Source organism: Brachionichthys hirsutus, chromosome 14 (genome assembly GCF_040956055.1).
Source record: "Brachionichthys hirsutus isolate HB-005 chromosome 14, CSIRO-AGI_Bhir_v1, whole genome shotgun sequence".
Classification (NCBI taxonomy): domain Eukaryota; kingdom Metazoa; phylum Chordata; class Actinopteri; order Lophiiformes; family Brachionichthyidae; genus Brachionichthys; species Brachionichthys hirsutus.
Genome location: NC_090910.1, coordinates 9,937,187 through 9,957,243, shown reverse-complemented (window position 1 = coordinate 9,957,243; position 20,057 = coordinate 9,937,187). Strand labels below are relative to the sequence as shown.

The following is a 20,057-nucleotide window of genomic DNA, read 5'->3' as shown; positions in this document are numbered from 1 at the left end:
GTCCGTTAGGTGGCGGTAATGTTCTTTAAACTTAGTTACCAACAACAATTCAAAAGAACAGAAAAAAGGGAAGAAATCGTCAGGCATCGTTACGTCACACAGGTGAAAGGTGTGGTCAGCTGCATTCATTTGATGTTGTCAATCGGGAGCTTTACGCGGTCGAGCCGGAAAATCTTCTCTTAGCGCGCCCGTTGGTAAAAAAAAAAAGAAAGAACTGAAGTAGTCTACAATTGTACGCGTTAACTTTAACCGCTTAAGCAGAATAATTTTAAAAAAAAAAGAATACTAAAAATGAGTAGATTCGCGAAGTTATTCAAGGGGAGCTCCAGCTCATCGAATTCGAAACATCACCGGTCCCGCGGAGCACCGTCGCCCCAAGAAGCCATCAACAAACTCCGCGAAACGGAGGAAATGCTCACGAAGAAACAGGACTTCCTGGAGAAGAGGATCGACCAAGAAATCCTGATAGCCAAGAAGAACGGCACGAAAAACAAGCGACGTATGTTTCTTAAGCTTCGCCTGATCTTAACTGCGCCGTATTTATTGTAATATTCACGGTTTACATCTTTAGTAAACGTTTAACGGAGCTATACTATAGTGAGTATCTCAATAAGCATCATAATAGGAGATTTAAGATGCTTTCAAGAAGTCTTAGGCCCTTGAATCCACAGCCACGCAGGTACTTCCTCATGAGGTTATCGGCCTGTGGTATTTATTTTTAAGTACAACACGTCTAACACGTTTGGTGCACGTAGCGTACAGACGACTGCCTGAACAATACCTGCTAAAATACAGTTTAGAATAGGCTAACTGATATTTGTGTGTATTTTGTCCTGTGAAATATCAAAGTGCTGCTTTATAAACTGTTGTCTGTAAACCTCTGGCAGTGCTCCACCGGATTAATGAGAGAAACTGACCGAGGTTACAATTTGCAGTCTCTTTCTGTATCAGTTTCCCTGCAGGCCTTGAAGAGGAAGAAGCGCTTCGAGCAGCAGCTAACTCAAATCGATGGCACGCTTTCCACCATCGAGTTTCAGAGGGAAGCGTTGGAGAACTCGCACACCAACACGGAAGTCCTGAAGAACATGGGGTTCGCTTCCAAGGCCTTGAAGCACGTCCACGAAAACCTGTAAGAACGTAGATCTATGAGCAAATGTGAAAACAAACCAAATATTTTACATATTCTTAAAATAAGCCCTTTTAAAGTAAAGAAAATGATGTGAACTAGAGTTTCCTGGGATGTTCGATTGTGCGTCGTTCTCCTACCTTCCTCAGTGACATCGACAACATAGATGATATGATGCAGGACATCACGGAGCAACAGGATATGGCCAAAGAGATCAGCGAGGTCATCTCCAGACCTTTTGGAGAGACATATGATGAGGTTGGTGCCTTTCCTATATTCGTCTTTTCCATTTTTGAACATGCTCCGGGCCTCCCGTGTGTCGCCTGCTATGAATCTTCTAAATCCTTTTTTTGTTTTCTCAGGATGAGTTGCTGGCAGAGCTGGAGGAGCTGGAACAGGAGGAGCTTGATGACAGCATGAAGACAATGGGGGGGCTCCCCAGCGTGCCCAGTGCCTCATTGCCAGCAGTGCGGCCCAGTCAGCGGCATCGCATGCGCGAATGTAAGTGTAGCAAAGCGTTTCGGGAGTAACGGCACGCAATGAAGAGTTCCTGGAAGATGTTTTATCAGAAATAGAAAAAAAACAGCTTTTACACAGTAGCATTTATTTTTAGCTTTCTTCATTGGAGTTTATTTCAGAGCTTTGAACATTGCGCAAGTACTAATGTGCATGTTTATATGTTCACATGGCTCCATTTCATCTTTTTAATTTCATTTTATTTTATCTTTTGATTCTAGCATATTATTTAATCCATTTTATTTTGTTATCCCTTCCCTTAAACTTGCTGTGCAGCGATCATTCAATGTGCATCTTACCGTGTCTCTCATCTCTGTTTCACAGCAACCAAGAAAAGGGTTGAAGAAGATGACGACGTGCGTATGCTGGCGTCTTGGGCGACTTAATGCTTTTCTCACCTTGAGAAAAAAAAGCCGAATTGAATTGTAGGAAAGATCCACTTAGTTTCTGAGCTGTTTGGATTAATATTGAAGGTTTATAAGGGAAAATGAAGTTCGTGATACTCTAAATTACATTGTGGTTGCATGTAATAACAATGTAACAGGTTATTTTTATCTTTAAAAGTCTAAAGTTGAAACACATCCACAAACTGAGTTTTAGATTCCTGTTTCTTCCATTGTTTCAGTCTTTGTCTACGTTAACCAGTTGTACCTTACAAAATGCTCTTTATGACTTGTCATTGTGACCTTTGAGCTGAATGCCTTACGGTTGTTAGTGAAGTCTGACATTGCATTAAGTTGTTTATATATAGTACATTATATTGCATTCTCAACAATAAAACTTGCTGCACAATAATGCTGTCACAATTATTCTATTTTTTATTTTTTTTAGTTGTTGGTGATTTTCTTGTTTTTTTTCCCCGAAGGCTGTTTAGTTCCCATTTTACGTTCTAAACCTGCACGTCATCCAGCTTTACGTTTTCTCCGCACCTTTATTTTGAAAGGGTCTGGCAGGAAATGACGTAGACTCTTAGCTTGTCGCCGGTCTTCAGGTAGGAAGTCCCCGAACTAGCTTTGAGACGACGACAGTTTCAGTCAAACCATCCACAAAGAAAACGGCATGGCAGATAATAATCAATCAAAGACGGCGGGTGAGATTAAATGTATTTTCACTTTGGATTTATCAACGTAACTTTAGCGTTGTCGGAAAAAATTCGGGAATTTTCCATAGCTAATAAAATTAGCGCTGTTAGCTGATGCTTCCGTACAGTAGTTAACTCGGGATGTGACACGTATGAAACTTTTTATCTTAGAACAAGATAAATTCCGAAAATATTTTTTACTTTTATCTTTGTTTTGCCTTGTTATGAACTTTTAGGGAAATACTTGAATACAAAACGCGTTTACGTGAATTATTAAGCAGCACAACTTTACTGTAAGTGTTCCGGAAGGGCCGCTCCTCGTGTTGACCTTGTCTGAGTAAATGTTTTCTTTATCGCATAATTGTTTATATAAATAGATGTAGGGAATTGATTGCAGTTGATTATTTACCTGTATACAGTTGGAGCATTTTTTTTTAAAAACATAATTGGCTTTGATGTAAGGTATTTGGAATTTCTAGCATTTTATTTATTTATTTTGAAAATATTTCTTTTAAAAAAACGAACATTTTAAGACTTTTTTAAAATGATTTGCATATGACAAACTTCCACAGGAAAATTTGCAAATGAACACTGGTGCATCTTCAAATCCCTTCAGTGTTTGACTCTTTAAATAATAATTAGATAATTTATGCGGCTATTGGATCTATATGCACAACACGTAATAGATCTTACATACCGGTACATGTAATGTTTTGTGCCTAAGTCGTATAAGGGTTTGGACATTTCTGACTACATAAAAATCTTTTGCAACTAATACTCACATTAAATAATCGATGTAAATCTGACATCCACAGCCGGGACGGCCCCTGGACCGGAAGACGTGGCCAAAAAGGCGGCAGCTGCTGCCAAGCAGCGCTTGCCGGAATTTCGTCTGGTGGTGCTTGGCTGGAGGTGGCCGGGGAAAAGCCTGACTGGAAATACTATCATAGGAAGAGAGGAGTTTCGCTTGGAGCGAGCGGCTGAGTTCTGTGTGAAGAGACAGACGGAGCTGCAGGGGCGGCCGGTGACCGTGGTGGACACTCCGGGCTGGTTCTCCGCCCAGGACACGCCGCTCTCCTACAAGCAGGAGATCGTGAGGGGAGCGTCTCTGTGTCCTCCCGGCCCGCACGCCTTCCTGCTCGTAATCCCCGTCGGCATGTTCTCCGAAGTGGACCGCGCTCGCATCGAGGAGCACGTGAGTCTCTTTGGCGAGCGCGTGTGGAGGCACACGATCGTGGTTTTCAGCTGGGCGGAGGTACTGAGGACCATTTCGATCGAGAGGTACATTCGCCGGGAGGGCAAAGAGCTCCAGTGGGTGCTGGAGAAGTGCAAGCGCAGGTATTTCGTTATCAACAACTGCGTCTTCGGAGAGCATCCCCAGGTGGAGCGCTTGCTGGAGTCAGTGGAAAAGTTGGTGGCGGAGGAAGGGAGCTCCTACGATCCAGAGGAGGTGGAGAAAGAGGAGAAACCGCTGGATGAGAACGAGAACACGAGCAGAAATGTGCGAGAGCTCGGCGCCCGGCCCAAACGGAGCTCCGGGCCGGGTTCGTCCAACGCCATGGCGGTCGAGGCGGTTTCCAGTGAGTGACGTACTTTGCTTTGTTGGTGAGAAAGTCAAAGTAAAGTTCAGAATGTAGCGAGTCTCTCCGAGGACATTTCTGAGACGTTTTAATAGAATAATGACGTGACCATATGCCAAAGAGGTTTAGCCTAAAACGTCACAACAGCCGAATGCGTGCGAGCTGCGCTCGTGGGTACCGTGTAAATGTAACGCACCGTGTTTGATTCCAGATTGAGGCGCTTCTTGTCCGATGGAACCTCCGAGCCACACGGAGGACGTCTGACTTCCTGCGCTGACAGAACTAAAAAAAAAAGAAATGGTGAATGGCAGAAATGTTACTGAATGTACAAAGTGGTGTGATTTTATTTGCATTTATTTTGTGTTGGCTGTGCGCTTTCTGTTTGATGCAGTATCCTCTCACTGTGATTTGATGCTGTCCAAAGCTTTATACTTCCCTGTTTCATCATTTAATGAAATGCTGGTCGGCTTCGTGTCCGTCCGGGGCGTGTGATGGGATCTTTTTTTTTTATTTAATCTGGAACAAGAACGTACAAAGCTGTTCTGCACTTAGTCGGGGCTAGAAACCAACATCAGAACCGCACTGTCACATCTTTATTAAACCGGATCGATTATTGTTTCGTTAGCTGTTCCCATTTGCTGTGACCAAACTCTGAATGCTCTTATCACGGTGGAAAGTGTTACTCTCAGTGTGCACTTTTAAAGCAGTTGTTGGCGTTTGTCTGGGTGTGTTTCCTTTAAGAATTAGATTTGTGCTTTCCTCAATATCACTTTATGACGGAGGGATATGTTTGAATCGGAGAGACGGTTCCATTTAGGGCTGAAATTATTAGTCTGACAATCAACGTTTTTAAATATTCAAGTACAGAATGTTGTATCTTCTCCTGTTCAAATAGCCTCTATTTTGATTATATATATATTTATATATGTGTAGCAATTTGAAAATGTCTTGCAATGATATCAATATGTTGACATGTTGTAGAACATGCCTCCAGCGAGGTGCGGCCGACAACTGGAGTTTCATCAGCTGCCTTTTTAGATTGGGTGTTTTTCTGATTTTTTATTTTGACCCATGGGTTATTCCTCAATAAATTAAAAGAAATGTCACAAATTATGACAAATAAAATAAAAATCTGGATTTATTCTCTGACGTCATGTGTTCTGGCCCGGAGTCATCCTCCCAGCAAGTTTCATAGAAACCCATTCAGAACCTTCTTTTGCTTTGTCACGCTGACAGACAGTCTAACAGACAAATTGATCTGTGAAAACATAACCACATTGCCTGGGCTAAAAACTGGAACATTAATCAATCATTTATATTATTCAGCCTTAATCCTCACTTTCAGATCAGATAACTTAAAACAATTACATTTTAAGTTAATTGCATAGTTAAATCTTTGGAGGAATAAAGAGCCTTAATATTATGAGGCTAGATTCTCATAGAATAAACCGGACGTGCAGCCGTTTCACGTGTCTTTCGTCATCTGGCCACTAGATGGCAGTAAAATACAAGGTCTGATATATAACAAGTCATTCAGAGGATGATTTTATGTACCAAACATTGTTTATTATTTCAAATGTATTCAAAACAACAGCAGTTACACAAATTACAGACAGCTACGATGCTGTGTCTGACGCTAATGGAGCATTGCGATAATATAAAACAAGGTCACGTTTCCTGTTTCATACGTCACGTCCGATTGCCTTTGAATCCGACTCATAAGTCAAGAGAGACGAGAAAAAAATAAAAGCCACACAGCGGTGGCACACAAAAAAAAAACCCACCGTACTGCCTTTCGTCATGTAAAATAATGTTGCAGAAGTGTGAGTAATTTAGAGGAGTCCAGGAAAGCGAGTGAGGAGAACTTCCGGGTGTCGGACACCTTTTCTCTGACTGCTGTGACCTTTATCATTTTAAACACTTGCAGTTTCAGGAGGCAGCGTGCGCGCTACATGCACTTGCATGTAGTTTCCAGCAGGGATCCCATCTAATAGTGTGAAAAAGAAATATCTGTATGCACGTTAAAAGCTTGTAACATCGATCCTTTTCTGTCTCCCTTTGTGGAAAGGAGATACGAAGGGATCGAAATGGTTTGTGCTGCAAAGGCGGGTCTGTGTGAAGGTTTGAAACAGCCGGCGAGTCTTAAATTTGGTATTTTGTGCACGACCCTTTGGGTGCGTGCGTGGGTGATGTAATGTTTTAATGAGAGGATGAAATGGTTGCATCATGTCAGTCATTGTCTAAACCTCGCCCCTCTTGGATGGTGTTTCCATCAAGCATTCCATACAGAGTTTGAAATGATAGAAGGCTTTAATGTACTAATTCATAGTAGTTTAATAAAAATTAATAATCAGTCCTTTAAATGTGTTGGAATATTGTGAAGCTAAAAGAAGAGATAAACCTATCAAAACTCTGCTTGCTAATGCAATTCTGTGATTGGACGGTTGCTATTAGGGGGAGGGGTTTAGAACAATCAGCTGCAGTTTTATACTAAGAATGGCTGTTTTTTTTTAGCTTTACTGTAGCAACATCTAAGCTAGGTTAAGTTCCGGGGGAAGGATCAAAGTAAAAACGTAAGATGATCACTCAGATGCTAATCAGTCTTTGGTCTCGATGGCCACAAGGTGCAGAATAAAAATAAATCCCAGGTGATTGTTATCTGAATGCATTTTCAGCGTCAAACTGAATGGGTGGAATATTGCACGTCTTATTTCTCAGTAGGATTCCAGGATATCGATAAAGTGAGTCTACAATCATCGGCGTAAAAACATGATTTTGTCTTTAACAGTAAGAAATGAGTTGGAATTTGTTCATGTCAGAAGTTGTGTATTGATCGGTAATGATTGTGATGACTAACAATATTCACATTTAAGTAAAAAAAAAAAGTAGAGAAAAAAAGGCCACTCATAAAAATAAAAAAGTTTGTTTCTCCCTTGTACTATACTGCTATACTGCAAATATTTGCAGTGAGTTACCTGAATCTGCAAACGTTTTGGCCTCGCTATGTACATTAATGTGTTGGCAGGATGAGCAAATCAGCACAGAAGAGAGACAGAGAAGCCACTGGTTATACTGGGAACATACTGGGAAAAGGAAACCACACCGGAACATGTCTGTTTTCTGGCTTACAAAAAAAATATCCAGAGAGAATCAAATGAATAAGAGCCAGCTCAAACATATGCGTCCATAAAGCAGGGTGGAAATTAATCACTACTGTAAACTGCACTCTTCTGCATTCACACACACACACACACACACACAAGCGCCTGTCTTGTCACTTTGCATTAGTACCACAAAAATAAAATGTGCATGAAAAGAAAATTGTGCAAATGCTAGTTGGGGACAAAAATGGCACGGCAAACGTAAAAATAAAAAAAAAAAAACCTTAGCATGGTGTCGATTTAAAGAATCAAGAATGAGAAGGATAAATGTTCTCCCGCCACCCCCGTTAAAAAGAAAACATTCTCGGTAATCTCAAGAAAGCATCGTAAACTTCGTTCAAAACGAAATCCGCTGCCGAAGCTGAAAGTCTTCCGATCGATTAGCGGTGACGGGAGTTCGGCTTACGTCACACCGGAAAGCTGCAGCCTCCCTGGTGGGAAAGTCAACGAAGCCCGCCGCGGTATCGAAAAGCAATACCGACGGTCTCTCGACGGATAAACATGCTGAGAACCACGCCGTGAACGGACCAGTAAAAAGCTGTCGGATATATAAAGGCCAGACAGAACAACCCCCACGGGGTGGAAGTCTCTGTTCACACACTCTGCAGCGCGTCTGAAAATATAGGTTGTATAATTCACCAGAATCCAGCCTCACAGAACCAAGCCGGAGACGAGGGAGTCATCGGTGCTGACCCCCCCCCCCCCCCGCGGGAGGTCATCCCCGTGCCGACAGGAGCTGCAGGACATGGTCCGTTTTCAGGGTTTATTCACTTCCTCACGTTGTCGCTGGTGTCCTCCGCCGAAGAGGAGGATTCAGGGTTAGAGCCCCCCCCCCTCAGCACTGCTCTGACTCGATGAAGCCCTCCTTCTCCTGGCCCACCGGCTCCACCTCTGCGTAGGCCGGGTGACCCGAACCCCGGCGGAACTTCATGGCTGGCCACCTGCTCGGGCGTCTCTGCAAGAATGCAAGGGGACGCGTGAGGGCGGGCTCAGGATGAAGGTCGTAGCGGTTGTCTAGAGGTCAAATTAACTTAATGTATTTGTAGATATATATTTTTCTATATACAGTATACTGTACTACTGTAGGCAGGATTTAGGACTGAGAGGAGGGACTTTGATCTGACACTCAATTCACCTCTAGAACAAACTCTTCCTTGAAGATAACCCCTCCTCTTCCTCTTCCCTCTTCCAGTTTCCAGCAGCGTCCCGTGGGTTAACAACGCTGCTGGGGGGGGGGGGGGGGGGTCGTTGTTAACCCGGGCCTCGACCAATCCGGTATGACTTTCTTATTTAAGGTGATTCGCGTGTTCAATTCTGGCAAGATTTTTCCTGACAACTCTCGGCATTTATCCGGGCTTGGGACCGGCTCAAGGGAGAAACTGCGCTCGCGCCTACTAGCCGTTCTACCCATGATGCAAACATGAAATAAATATATATATTTATAGGAATATTTATGTAAACGATGCATCACTGGTAGCAACAGGAAGTAGCGCCAGACCGCTGCGGCGTTTTTCTGAACTTTGTCCGCTTCATTATCATTCAAATCAGAATGAAATCAGACCTGAGTCGCAGGACAACGAGATAAAAACCCACACTAGTGAGAAAATCCACATCAGGGAGATTGTAGAACCGACAAATACCAACAGGCAACACGAGCAGTTTGGTTTTTAAAGAACTCGGTGCCCTGCACTCTGCACACTGATGGGAGTCAACGGTCTGTGCGCCCTACGCTTCGTCATCCCCCTCTGAAAAATCATAATGAATATTTACGAGTCTGGATTTCAAGGGTAAAATGCACCAAATAATGAATGTGGCGTGCATTTGTGCAGCGAATCTTTTCATGCCGTTACGCTGGAATATTTGTGGTTTTGGAAAAAAGCCTTTTTTTTCTACTTTGCACGTATTCGTAACGTAATAACTGCTCTGGAAAGGTCTGCATTTACTGCACTAGACCGATGAATAAAGCCAGAGCGGATTTAAATCCCCAACAAAAACATAATCTTTTTAATAAAAAAATGATGCAGTTTTAGTTCAGTCAATCTAACTCTTCGGAATAAGAGCTACTATATATATGTCAGTTTAATAAGATCTGTTCTGGAGCTTTGAGATCATTCACTCAATCTTCATAGCAGATAGAACATTTAATCTCTTAACCCACAAAAGCTAAACCAATCATGATCGATCGCGTTAACGCCAGAGCGGCTGCTAAAAGGATCTCATTGGCAGATTGCATCCTGTTAAAGCCCAGAGAAAAACCTCGACTGGGAATCAAACCTCTTTCGCATCTCGCATCATGTCAGGCGGCTGCATCTCCAACTCACCTCGATGAGGAAGAGGCTGGCTGCAGAGGTCGGGTGATGGTAGACGTACACGGTGACCAGCACGCCGGCGACCGTGATGAGCGTCACCAAGAGGATGCCGAGGATCAGCCCGACGTGAAGAGGGTGTGTGCCCGGCACCCTGTCTGCAGCGCTGCCTGCGGGCATCACTGCAACAACACAAGCATAGCCTGTCAGCTACAACAGGCATATTTCTTATTGATCTGATCAGCTCTGTCTCCTTTTAATTACAAACAGTAAACAAATATCTACAATTAAAAAAGAAAAGGGTTGGGTGTCTTTTCCTGCAGTTCCGGTGTCGACCAACAGGGGGCTTTGACGCTGAAATGTTAAATTTCACGTTTTAAAATGACGTTTTTTCATGATTTTAATTGTATTTCATGTTTTCTATGCACAAGTAAAGGTGATTGAGAGGACATCTTGAATTTGGGAGCAGATTCAATCTTCACGAGCTCTTTGGCTGGGAATTTATGATCTGCACAGGTATTTAAGAGTCTATTCCATCCTTGAGGAGTGAGTCATCCCAAAGCAAGGTTACTGACATATGGAGCTGATAGGAGGAGGGAAGAGTCATTATAGATGCTGATAGGAGCCCTGTTGCAACCTCCAGCCGAGGCTGGAATGGGCTACAACATAATAATTCCGTCCTTCAGCGAGCCTTGGAAGAGATCACACGTCTCCATATTGGGCCCTTGACCCAGCAGGTGGGTTGAGTTCTTTTGAAGTTAATGAGGGAGTCTTGCGGCCTATTGGGAATATCTGCCTTGATCTGCGGAGGCGTAACTTCCAAACATGGGGGGGGGCGACGACGCAAGACAATCTTCACAGCAATTTGTCAGCTACAATAACACAAATAATAAGAATGAAAACTGGCCAGATCCAGCGCCGATCGTAGCGGGGGAGCACGCTAATGAAGTGATTGTGAAACAAGCGACAAGGATTCTTTAGATCCCATCGATTTGAAGCGGATTCAGTCCAACTCCCAGATCCTCTTCTGTGCCCCCCCCCCCCCCCCCCCCACTCTGACTATCTCTCCGCAGAGCTCATCCCCGGCTTTAATTAGCAGCTATACTGCCGAGCTCGTCAGCCCGCCAGCCTCTCCCCTGCCTTCCCGCCATTGATTCATGCTCAGGTGGTAATCAAACTTGTGTGGGCCGTCTCTGCACGGCGATATTCTATTCCCCAAAAACACCATGAGGCTGTTGACGCTGTCGTTTCCTTTGACAACCACTTTTTTAATACTTTTTTTTCCTGTCAGAAATATCGAATCCAAGAGCCGACAGGAAGCCCAGAGCGACCCAGGAGGGACATCAGGAGGGACATCAGGAGGGACACCAGCATGGGTCTGGTCCCATTTAGAGAAATGACATTCATATACTTGCAGTTCGGTAAAAGTTTTATATTTGTGCAGTCTGGACAGACAAATGGCTCACATTTAGCACATTGCTAAATGAATTCTGCATTGTATTTATCCTAAAGGCCGCAGTCTGAGGGGGCGGAGTAAACCCTGACAGGCTAGAGGAATAAGAGGCATAACAGAGGTTGAGTAAAGCACAATGAGACCAACGGAGACCCGAGCTGCTGGCTCTTCAGTTCTGCCTTAGCGCTACCTCTGGAGCACTAAACTAATGGGTTTTCGGGAACAACACACACACCTATAATTCAGAGTCCTGGTTTTGAGTAGGGCCTCAAGGCAGCTTCTCTCTGTCGCTCCTTATATCAGCTCTTTATGGAGCTGAAATCAGTGACGGTCAGCAGACAGCTTGAGAGCTCAGCTAAGTGTTTTGATGGCGGTTCGAATGATCGGAACGTCCGCCTGGTTGCATAAAACCTGAAAATGATAAATCACAGCCGGCTCGGGCTCTAGAAATTCACGCTTTACATGCTTTCCACTCTGCATGTTAATCGAGGTACCTTTTTTACATTTCGATTGACCTTATCGGGCAGGTAAATGTCAGATCATCATCTCAGCGCCTTGGAAGGAGCGCTTGTCTGATTGAGAAAGGGATGGAAGCTGCAGATTTCCTCTCAGCAGGAAATGAAACGCTTGAGAGGCTCCGTCTATCTCCAGCCGTCACTTCTTTAATGTTACACTCGAAAATATATTTAGACACACATGAGATGTGTTTCTGTAAAACAAATGTCCTTCCTATATAAAAAATGATCACCAAACATGATTACTATTAGATTACTGCATTATATCATATGATCATGCAAACGTTTTCTTTTTGCAGCCCCTTTTCCACAAATTCAGACTTTTTGTTTTCAGCAATAACCAAAAATACAAAAGTATTTACAAAGTCCATTTTTAATCCCACCTATAGGCGTTATTGTAAAACCTCCTTCAGTCATTTAGACAACAACACAAACATGTTTGCAATTTTTCAAAGAGTTCTTTACCCAAATGTCATTTTTCTGGTTCCAGACGTTCTCTGCTTTGAGTTTTTGGACGTGCCTTCGTGTAATAAAAACCTCTGAGCAGAAGCCTTGACTGCCCCCCCCCCCCCCCCCCCCATATCCGTCCACACGCTGTGACGACTGCCTCCCTTCTCACGGGGCAGTTAAACCTCGGCCGTGGTCTATCAGCGTTAAAGCGAGGCGCGTCCTCCAAAACACTTCCGAAAAGCAATCAAAGACGATGCGTCGGTGTAACCAAACACGACAGAGGCGTCACACTCAATGGTATGAAATCAGCAGGGATGAAACACAATATTTTAGCTGCAGCTATAGCAACAGCAGCGATTGCACAACGCAGCAGGGGAAGATGAGGACCTACCCTGGCTCTCTCGGAGATGCAGGGCAATCTTGGTGTCATCTGCAACAAAGGAGAGGACGAGTCAGACATCATCAACAATATTCCCAAGCGAGATCCGAAGCATCCTTCATCAGTCCACCGTCGTCTAATCCAACAGGACATTTACCACCCTTAAAATCTGATCAAAAATGAATCATTCATAATTCAACACTTAAAAGCTGTCTGGGGTTAAAGCTACACGCAAAAATATGGAAATGTAGCATGACCCACTTCTCCTTGAAAGGGCGGCAGACGTTTCACACACACACACACACACACACACACACACGCACACACACACACACACACACGCACACACCATAGGAGTTATATTATGCAAATTGTATGGCTTTCACTGGACGATGCAATTCAAAAGGATTTTCGATCTGCAGTCTCAAAAGAGAAACTGCCGCCAGACGCACTTCTGTTACCAACTTCAATTCGACATTAGATCATGAGGTGAAGCAAATATTTATGCATCATTCACGCACTGCACAATAAAAAACCTTGAAGGTGCGTCCCGTCAGAACACCAGCTCTGCTTTGTTCCAGAAAACCTCCCATGTCGGGATTGCCCCCCACCCCATGTGGACAATCCCAACATTTTGCTCACTGTCCCATCCAGCTGCAGGTCAGCCACCTTTCATACCTGACCTTTGACCCCTGCAGCTGAACAAGACAGGTGAGCCTCCAGAGAGAGAAGAGTCAGCTGCCACGAAACGACCTCTTGACCTCCTGGACGCATGCATGCATAAAAGCAAGCGGCCTTCGTCACGCCCCGGTTTGAGCCGTCGGGTTACTCGTCCTGTTTTGCCTCACAGTTGGACGGTATCCAGACGCCTCCCTGAACTCGCTGTGTCCACCCTCAGCCCAGCGGCCCAGCTGTGATGGAGTGTCCATTTAAACTCCACAAGATGATTAATGTGGGCGTGATGGAGAAAAGGTCAGCTCATAGTAAACACCCCGTTTAGAAGCTGACATGATAGATCACGCGGGATTAAATGTAGCGGGAATAAAAAAAGAAAAACAGTAGAACAAATGCCATGAATGCAACTGAGGCAGAATGGAATAAAAATAAAATGCAGATGCTGTACTTTTAAATGACTAAAAAGCCCATTTGAAGTTATTTAGCCTCTCAAAGTCACATTTCCAGAATCATGTTGGAGGATTTACGCATCATGCAAAAATTGGATTTTAGAATACTGCAGGCAGTAAATCAAATTTAATCCCGTTTTACTGCAGTATACAAAAAAAATGTTTTACGCAAGGAAAATGGTGAAAACGAAAAATTAGATGGATGGAAACGAAAAGGAAAATAATATTACACTGATATATTGCCAAACGTATTGCTGGTTGTTCCAAAGTGAAGGAAAAACAATCCAAACGCATGAAGCCAAGAGTCCATTAAAGATGGATTGTGAGAAGTCTTTCTCTTCCCCACGGACACCAGAGGTGTGGAATATGTTTACGCTGCAGTGTGATTCGGGTTCGCCTCCGATCCAAGTCCCGGAGAAGTTACGCTGCAAAATCGAAGGAGCTGGTGCATCGCTGACAACAAATTACAAACAAGTTTAGTTCAATAATTATCTATAAAATGTCAAGATTAGGACATGTTTTTATTGGTTTTTTTTGTTTTTTATAAGATGGGAAAACACTCAAATTTAACCAATGGGGCCTTATATTTAAGAGGAGGCCTTGAAGGAGAGAGAAAGCGAGAAAGAAAGAGAGAGACAGAGAATACTAGGTAATAATGGGGATCAGCTTTTAAAAAGCCTCAGTATCTGGACTGGATCGAGGCAAACTCGCTGAACTCCAACGCTCCACGCCGCGTGAGAACCGCGAAATCCAATTTCCGATTAAACATTAAGCTTTCACAAACGAAGCCATCATACTTAAATGTAATGCGTCGCAATTAAAACCGAAATACGACTGAGATCATAAAATGAGAATACTTTGAATAATTAACCGCTGCATAATGAAAAAAAAAACTACTAAAAGAATTTCTGGGGCGTACGGCGCTCGGCTGCGAGCGTCCTGAGATGAACGTCCTGCCGTGTCTACCCGGTGAGATCAGATTTGTCTCATTCAACCAGCGGAAGCCTCGCCTCATCAATACCGATAAAAACCATCTCCAGCAAAACGCACTGAAGCAAAGACTAATACGCGTTCAGCTTTACCTTCAGTGGGGACGCTGGTCGGAGGGTGGGAGGTGGAGGGCCCGTCCCTTCCTGCCGCGCCCTCTTTGCCTCTGGATGTTGGTTTGGTGGAAATGGTGGCGGCGGTGAAGGGGTTTAGGTGTGTGGTGTCGACGACGTCACACATCTTGTCCTTGGTCTGAGAGAGGAGGAAAACGTTGTCACGGCTGCGTGGGAGAAAAACGGCGTGCGTGTCGGGATATATTCCGGCTCATTCCCACCTCGTCTGGGCAGCTGTTGTCCACCCAGTCCTGTCGGTGGCGGTCGAAGCCGCTGGAGCACCTGAAGGCGCAGGAAACACGAAGGAATGTCCATAAATCAAGCTGAATGTTTGGTGGTCACTGATCAGTTCTGGCTGTTTGCCACACAGAAAGAAGGAAATCTCCTGTTTTATCTTAATGCATGTCTTTTTTTTTACTTCTTGCATCGGATTAAAACGCATTTGAAGACTTGAACCTGGGACTTTGCGGGACAAACTTGAAACTGCTTTTGTGCTGCAAAGGCAATAATAGGCCCATTTCCCCGGGGAACATTTTGTGATTGTGACCAAGTACATTTTCATCTTTCTACTTCTCCCTACTTCCCAGTTTATGCCTCATCTGTTCAATCAAGGAAGACGCGTTATCCTTGTTTTTCTCTCAAACTGCTTTACCCCAGAGAGGGAAGCTGCTTGAGATTGAGCGCTCTGTCTCACCTCAAACAGATTGAGGGCCTTCATTTACCAGAAAACTACTTTATACCATAGTATAAACTATGTTTTTCTTAATATTTGATCAGTACTGAATCTTCAAGGCTGCATAGTTTCTATTCGCTGCAGTTTTCAAGAGAAGCGGACAGAACAAGTCTTAAGGTCAGATATATTACAGTTAAAAAGCTCTAATATAAAGCATGTGATGAAAAAGACTTTTCGAAAGGAAGTCAAATTCCAAACTCTGTTTAAGCCTTAAATAGCAAAATCTCAAGGCGTCGCACGCAGAGGAAGCACTGCAGCTTTCTCCCGTCGTCCACATCACTCTCAGAATAAATGATGGGAATAAAACAGTTGCAGATTAATATTTGATGCATAAAGCATTAAAAGTGCTGAAAAGGTGGCTGCCTAGAGTCAGACTGAATAACCCCCCCCCCCCCCAAACACAGCCTCCAGAAAACATTCTCTGCAAGGCGACACATTTATCAACACAAGCTTTCTTTGTTTTCATTCTGCGGATGATGATATTCCTCCATCATTTACCGGTCGTCCTCCCCGCTATCTCTCTGTCAGCATCTTCCGCTCGGCAAAACAAAACCCGCCCGCCGCCGCTCACATTTCGGCTGTCAGGAACGTTTCTTTAAGCAGCTCAAATATTTGCTTTCCACTGGAGTTCAGGGGAGACGAGGGGATGAGACAAAATTTCTGATTTCTGTTATTCTGTATTTACCTTTTTTAATATACTAGTAAAACAAAATTACCGGTACTAGTATTTTACTGCATTTATCCGGGCTTGGGACCGGCTCAACGGAGACGCTGCCCGTGCTTTCCTCCGAGGATCATTCAAGCCCGTGATAAATAGTCCTGAGAAATGGAAATGGAAGGCGAACCATTTCATTCCATCTCGCTTTTCAAGCCCGTTTGTCACACAATTCCATTTAGTAAACTGTTAAGCACGCACATTTAATTTCAGTTCAGTGAGTGTGTCCTGGATGGAGAGTAAATGAAAGAGTTACAGGTCAATCACTTGAGAGCAGCAGCGGACAAATCACCGACCTGTTGAGCCGGTGGCACCAGCTACAGTTGAAGTTGATCTGGGAGGAGACGCATGCGCTGCAGCTGGTGAACTGGAGGCAGGCTGGAGGGGGCAAAGGTCAGAACACGCCGGAAAATGGCAGCAATCAATAACCTGACAAACAGACCATAAATATAACGTTTCATCAGGAGTCAAATATATAAATTCTTCTTACTGGGCAAAGGCAGAATTTCCACGGCTGTAGAATTGGTGATCTTTGTCCTCGTCAGCTCCACTCGGTGGTACTCGTAGATTGTCCTCCGCCTCACGTCTATATTTCGGAGACAAAGGGACAGAGACAGAGCAACCATCACAAATCTTTCACTCAGAGATAAAAAAATAAAAAAACTGGGACAAGTGGTCCCTGAAGAGAATGGGAACGGAGCGGGAGGCAGAATCAGGTCATGCTCCCGAAGCACTTTATTTTCTCGCCTCTCTTTGTGTTCAAGTGTCAGCCCATGACTTGGCAATGGACGGAAGCAATTTCCCCTGGGAGGTGATATCAATCAGACCTCAATGAAAGGGACCTGCCTTCTCAAGTCATTTGTAACAGCAAGTCCATCGGCCGGCATAAATGCATCATTGACCCGCTGCATTCTGGCCCTTATAACTCATCTGGGTCGGTTTCAAATGGGCTGCTTGCTTTTAGTGGCCTTGTAGCTTCGCTTTGGAGAGTAAATAACAATAAACCGTGGAAACCTGCATCGACACGCCGCTCGATCCATGTCCGATTGCGTTTCCTTGAACAATGAGCAACAAAACCGTGGCTCAATACGGCTGTATGAGGCTCACCTATTATATAGGACTGTGGTGCATTCTAATGGTTTAATAATTATGACTTGCTGAGTGTAAAATTCAAAAGACGTGGCTTTAAGGGAGGCTTTATGATGGACTTTAATGCTGTGATAGCCGTCTCCTGGCTCTCGGCTTGAGCGTGTTCTCCTTTATTCAAATCAAATCTGTCTTTATTTTTGGTCAAAGAGACTCTAATTAGTTATTTCATAAAAGCAGCGTATCAGATGACAATTTAAAAGGGTCTCCAATAGGCGCACGCGGCCGCGCTAGCTGGTGAACATAGCTCAGCTAAAGTCGAAGGTATTCTACTGATGGCGCTGCAGACTGATCGAGCTCAATGTGCGATCAATAGTTTAATATTCATAAAGTATCAAGTCATTTGGCGCTGATGAATAAAAATGTTGCCGGATGAATATTATATGTCGCGCTGCATTCATAACCTGTTTTACTGCCCCCTACTGGACAAAAGATGAACACACATGAACCCGTATTAGAGTATTTACACCAATAATGAATTTCGTTTCATTTCTTAAGAGGTTTGAGTTTATTTTTGCATTTGGCTCATTCGATGTCTGCTGGTTCCAGTGCTGTCCTTGTAGGATCTCGTTTGGTGCGATCATCAAAGCAGCAAACGCGAGCCTGCTCGGTCTAACCTGCACTTCCTTTGCCCCCTGCTTCTCCTCCCCCCGGTGCCGGACTTCCTTTTGCCCCTAGCAAAGGGATAATCAGGTGCCTAATGACACGTGGTGGTGGGGGGGTGGGCAGAGGAAGGCCAGCTCCAGAACCCGAGGCTGCAGATGCATCCTGCGTTGCTGGTCTGCTGTTGTTCGTACGGGAAGTTTGAAATCCAAACAGCTAATCAATGCCCTTTGAGGACCCGTTGTTGTTATTGCTGACACAATGAGACAGGTGGTAAAAAGTGTGTCATGCTCATGAGCTTATATAACGTACTGCCTATTCAATAAAAAGACACAATCTTCAGTATCCTCCTGCTAGAAGACAATAATAATGGATGTCCTTGCTTTGGGGACGTGCATTAGAGTCCGTGTCTTCACACGTGCATGGACCTGACTGGTTAATTACAAACCCACAAGCATTCCACCTCATCCCTCTCTCTCTCTCTCTCTCTCTCTCTCTGGATGCTTATCTGCTCTGCCTGCAGCCAAAGTAAAACACTTTATTTGAGCTTTTAATGTGGGACAAAGCCACGGTCGGTCGATAAAACTGGTCACATCGGCAATTAAATGAGCTTTTCTTCACGGTCCAGCTTGCAGTGATTATTGCTCCTCTCTCTATTTCCTTCCCTGGACATTAGGGCTCAATGTTCTAAGGACATGGGACATTAAGCATCCCATCCATCCTACAAACTGACTGAATGCCTTCTGGGAATGAGCTACTACGGCAACCTTTCGCTACCATTCCTGCTTTCTAAGAAGGTGCATAAAAAAGAACCTGTGATCTTTGGCGTCAGACCCTTCGCTGTCTCCAGACATCATTGGGCTGGAGACGGGTGCAGGATGCAAATTCTGCCCTTTGCCTTCAGACATGGACACGGATCTGTGAGCGTTGGTAAATATCGCATGCTCCCCGAACCCGAGAACACAAAGCGTCGTTTGCTTCAGTTGTTGCACGAGTTTAACTTTGCTTAAGGGGACTAAAGGCAGTCGGTCGACTATTTAAAAGCCTCCCTATTCGAAACTTCAGCTCTGAGGCCTGTCAAAATACAGATTCATGTCGAAATGCTGTGGATAAGACGAAGTAGGACTCCGGATTTCAAGAGTTTGGAGGGTGGTTCACTTTGATTAAGCCGCTTTTTCTAACTCTGAACAGTCTTTGATCTGCTCTTGCAGTTAGCATTAAGCTAATGAGTTAGCTGCAAAAACCTGACGGGGAATTGCAGAAAGCATCTGTTACCATATTAATGGACTGTGAGGTCAAAGGAGGCGTCTCTATCTCAAACATTTGGGTTTCTTGAGACGCAGAGTAGACGAGACGATGGCTTCAGATGATGAATCTGACGTGGAGAAGAAACGGCGAGCTCCTCAGAGGGATCATTCACGTCCAACACCACAACCTGGCTTCGATCTGGCTGCCTGCGAGATTTCATCACACCATAAGTTAGAGTCTGCACACGCCGGTTTCATCACGCCGTGTCAGAAGCATCAAAGATAGCTCGGTTTAAGAAGTCTGTGGATCTGGAGCCGTGCCCGCGGCGCTGAAAGCTGCCCACTGAGAGGGACGGAACGGCGTTCGGGACGAGGTGGCGACAGTCGGAGCCGAACCTGACAAGCAACAAGTTTAAAGAGCAAATAAAAAAAGGCGATGCTGCAGATGCACTCAGAATTAACGGGCCCTTTCAGCAGACCTGGTCACCAGAACACTTCAGGTTCAAATGGCATTATCTCAAGAGCGCAGCTAATCAACGCTAACACGGTGCGCTACCTCTGACAATGGGATTGGCTGAACCAAAACCAATCAAATATTTGGTGCGTCAGTTAATTGATTTTTTTTGCAAACGCAGCTTGAATGACTGGCCGACTGACTCACTGGGAATCTGCTGGATCTTGTGGACCACCACGAAGGCATCGGACAGGCCCACCTTCACCGGGTGATTGATGGAGCTGATCTGCGACACCTCGACGGGGATCTGAAATGGAAAACAGGAGAAATCAATCGCTGTGCATCGTCAAGAAAACGAATGCTCTGAC

General features: G+C 44.4%; 3 protein-coding genes across 4 annotated transcripts in view; 2 read left to right on the top strand and 1 right to left on the bottom strand.

Moving 5' to 3' along the window:
- The first annotated feature begins 182 nt into the window (after nucleotides 1-182).
- Nucleotides 183-2,431, top strand: chmp4c (charged multivesicular body protein 4C). The gene is made up of 5 exons (XM_068747959.1): nucleotides 183-499; nucleotides 952-1,129; nucleotides 1,276-1,384; nucleotides 1,489-1,627; nucleotides 1,967-2,431. Exons 1-5 carry the CDS (start codon nucleotides 292-294, stop codon nucleotides 2,026-2,028), a joined length of 696 nt encoding a protein of 231 aa, XP_068604060.1. The 5' UTR covers nucleotides 183-291; the 3' UTR covers nucleotides 2,029-2,431.
- Nucleotides 2,432-2,637: 206 nt separating this feature from the next.
- Nucleotides 2,638-5,435, top strand: gimap4 (GTPase IMAP family member 4). Of its 2 annotated transcripts, XM_068748067.1 has the most exons (3): nucleotides 2,638-2,732; nucleotides 3,539-4,303; nucleotides 4,515-5,435. In XM_068748067.1, the coding sequence occupies exons 1-3, from the start codon at nucleotides 2,702-2,704 to the stop codon at nucleotides 4,517-4,519; spliced, it is 801 nt and encodes a 266-aa protein (XP_068604168.1). In that variant the 5' UTR covers nucleotides 2,638-2,701; the 3' UTR covers nucleotides 4,520-5,435. The 2 variants fall into 2 exon arrangements, with proteins under 2 accessions (XP_068604168.1, XP_068604167.1); XM_068748066.1 differs by lacking the exon at nucleotides 4,515-5,435 and having other exon boundaries at nucleotides 3,539-4,311.
- A 2,864-nt stretch (nucleotides 5,436-8,299) lies between these two features.
- plxdc2b (plexin domain containing 2b) overlaps nucleotides 8,300-20,057 on the bottom strand; it is a 45,347-nt gene continuing 33,589 nt past the window's right edge. The window contains exons 7-14 of the mRNA XM_068748001.1: nucleotides 19,897-19,996; nucleotides 16,730-16,825; nucleotides 16,536-16,617; nucleotides 15,013-15,073; nucleotides 14,774-14,930; nucleotides 12,580-12,618; nucleotides 9,786-9,952; nucleotides 8,300-8,419 (exon numbers count right to left, since the gene is read on the bottom strand). Of these exons, the coding sequence (XP_068604102.1) occupies nucleotides 8,300-8,419; nucleotides 9,786-9,952; nucleotides 12,580-12,618; nucleotides 14,774-14,930; nucleotides 15,013-15,073; nucleotides 16,536-16,617; nucleotides 16,730-16,825; nucleotides 19,897-19,996 (822 nt within the window). The remainder of the gene's footprint in view (nucleotides 8,420-9,785; nucleotides 9,953-12,579; nucleotides 12,619-14,773; nucleotides 14,931-15,012; nucleotides 15,074-16,535; nucleotides 16,618-16,729; nucleotides 16,826-19,896; nucleotides 19,997-20,057) is intronic.

Excerpts from the sequence above, each read along its gene's own strand:
- chmp4c (XM_068747959.1), top strand. The coding sequence starts at position 292 with ATGAGTAGATTCGCGAAGTTATTCAAGGGGAGCTCCAGCTCATCGAAT. Across the intron at positions 500-951 it reads CGGCACGAAAAACAAGCGAC|TTTCCCTGCAGGCCTTGAAG; the intron begins GTATGTTTCTTA and ends TTTCTGTATCAG. Across the intron at positions 1,385-1,488 it reads TTGGAGAGACATATGATGAG|GATGAGTTGCTGGCAGAGCT; the intron begins GTTGGTGCCTTT and ends TTGTTTTCTCAG.
- gimap4 (XM_068748066.1), top strand. The coding sequence starts at position 2,702 with ATGGCAGATAATAATCAATCAAAGACGGCGG. Across the intron at positions 2,733-3,538 it reads TAATCAATCAAAGACGGCGG|CCGGGACGGCCCCTGGACCG; the intron begins GTGAGATTAAAT and ends TGACATCCACAG.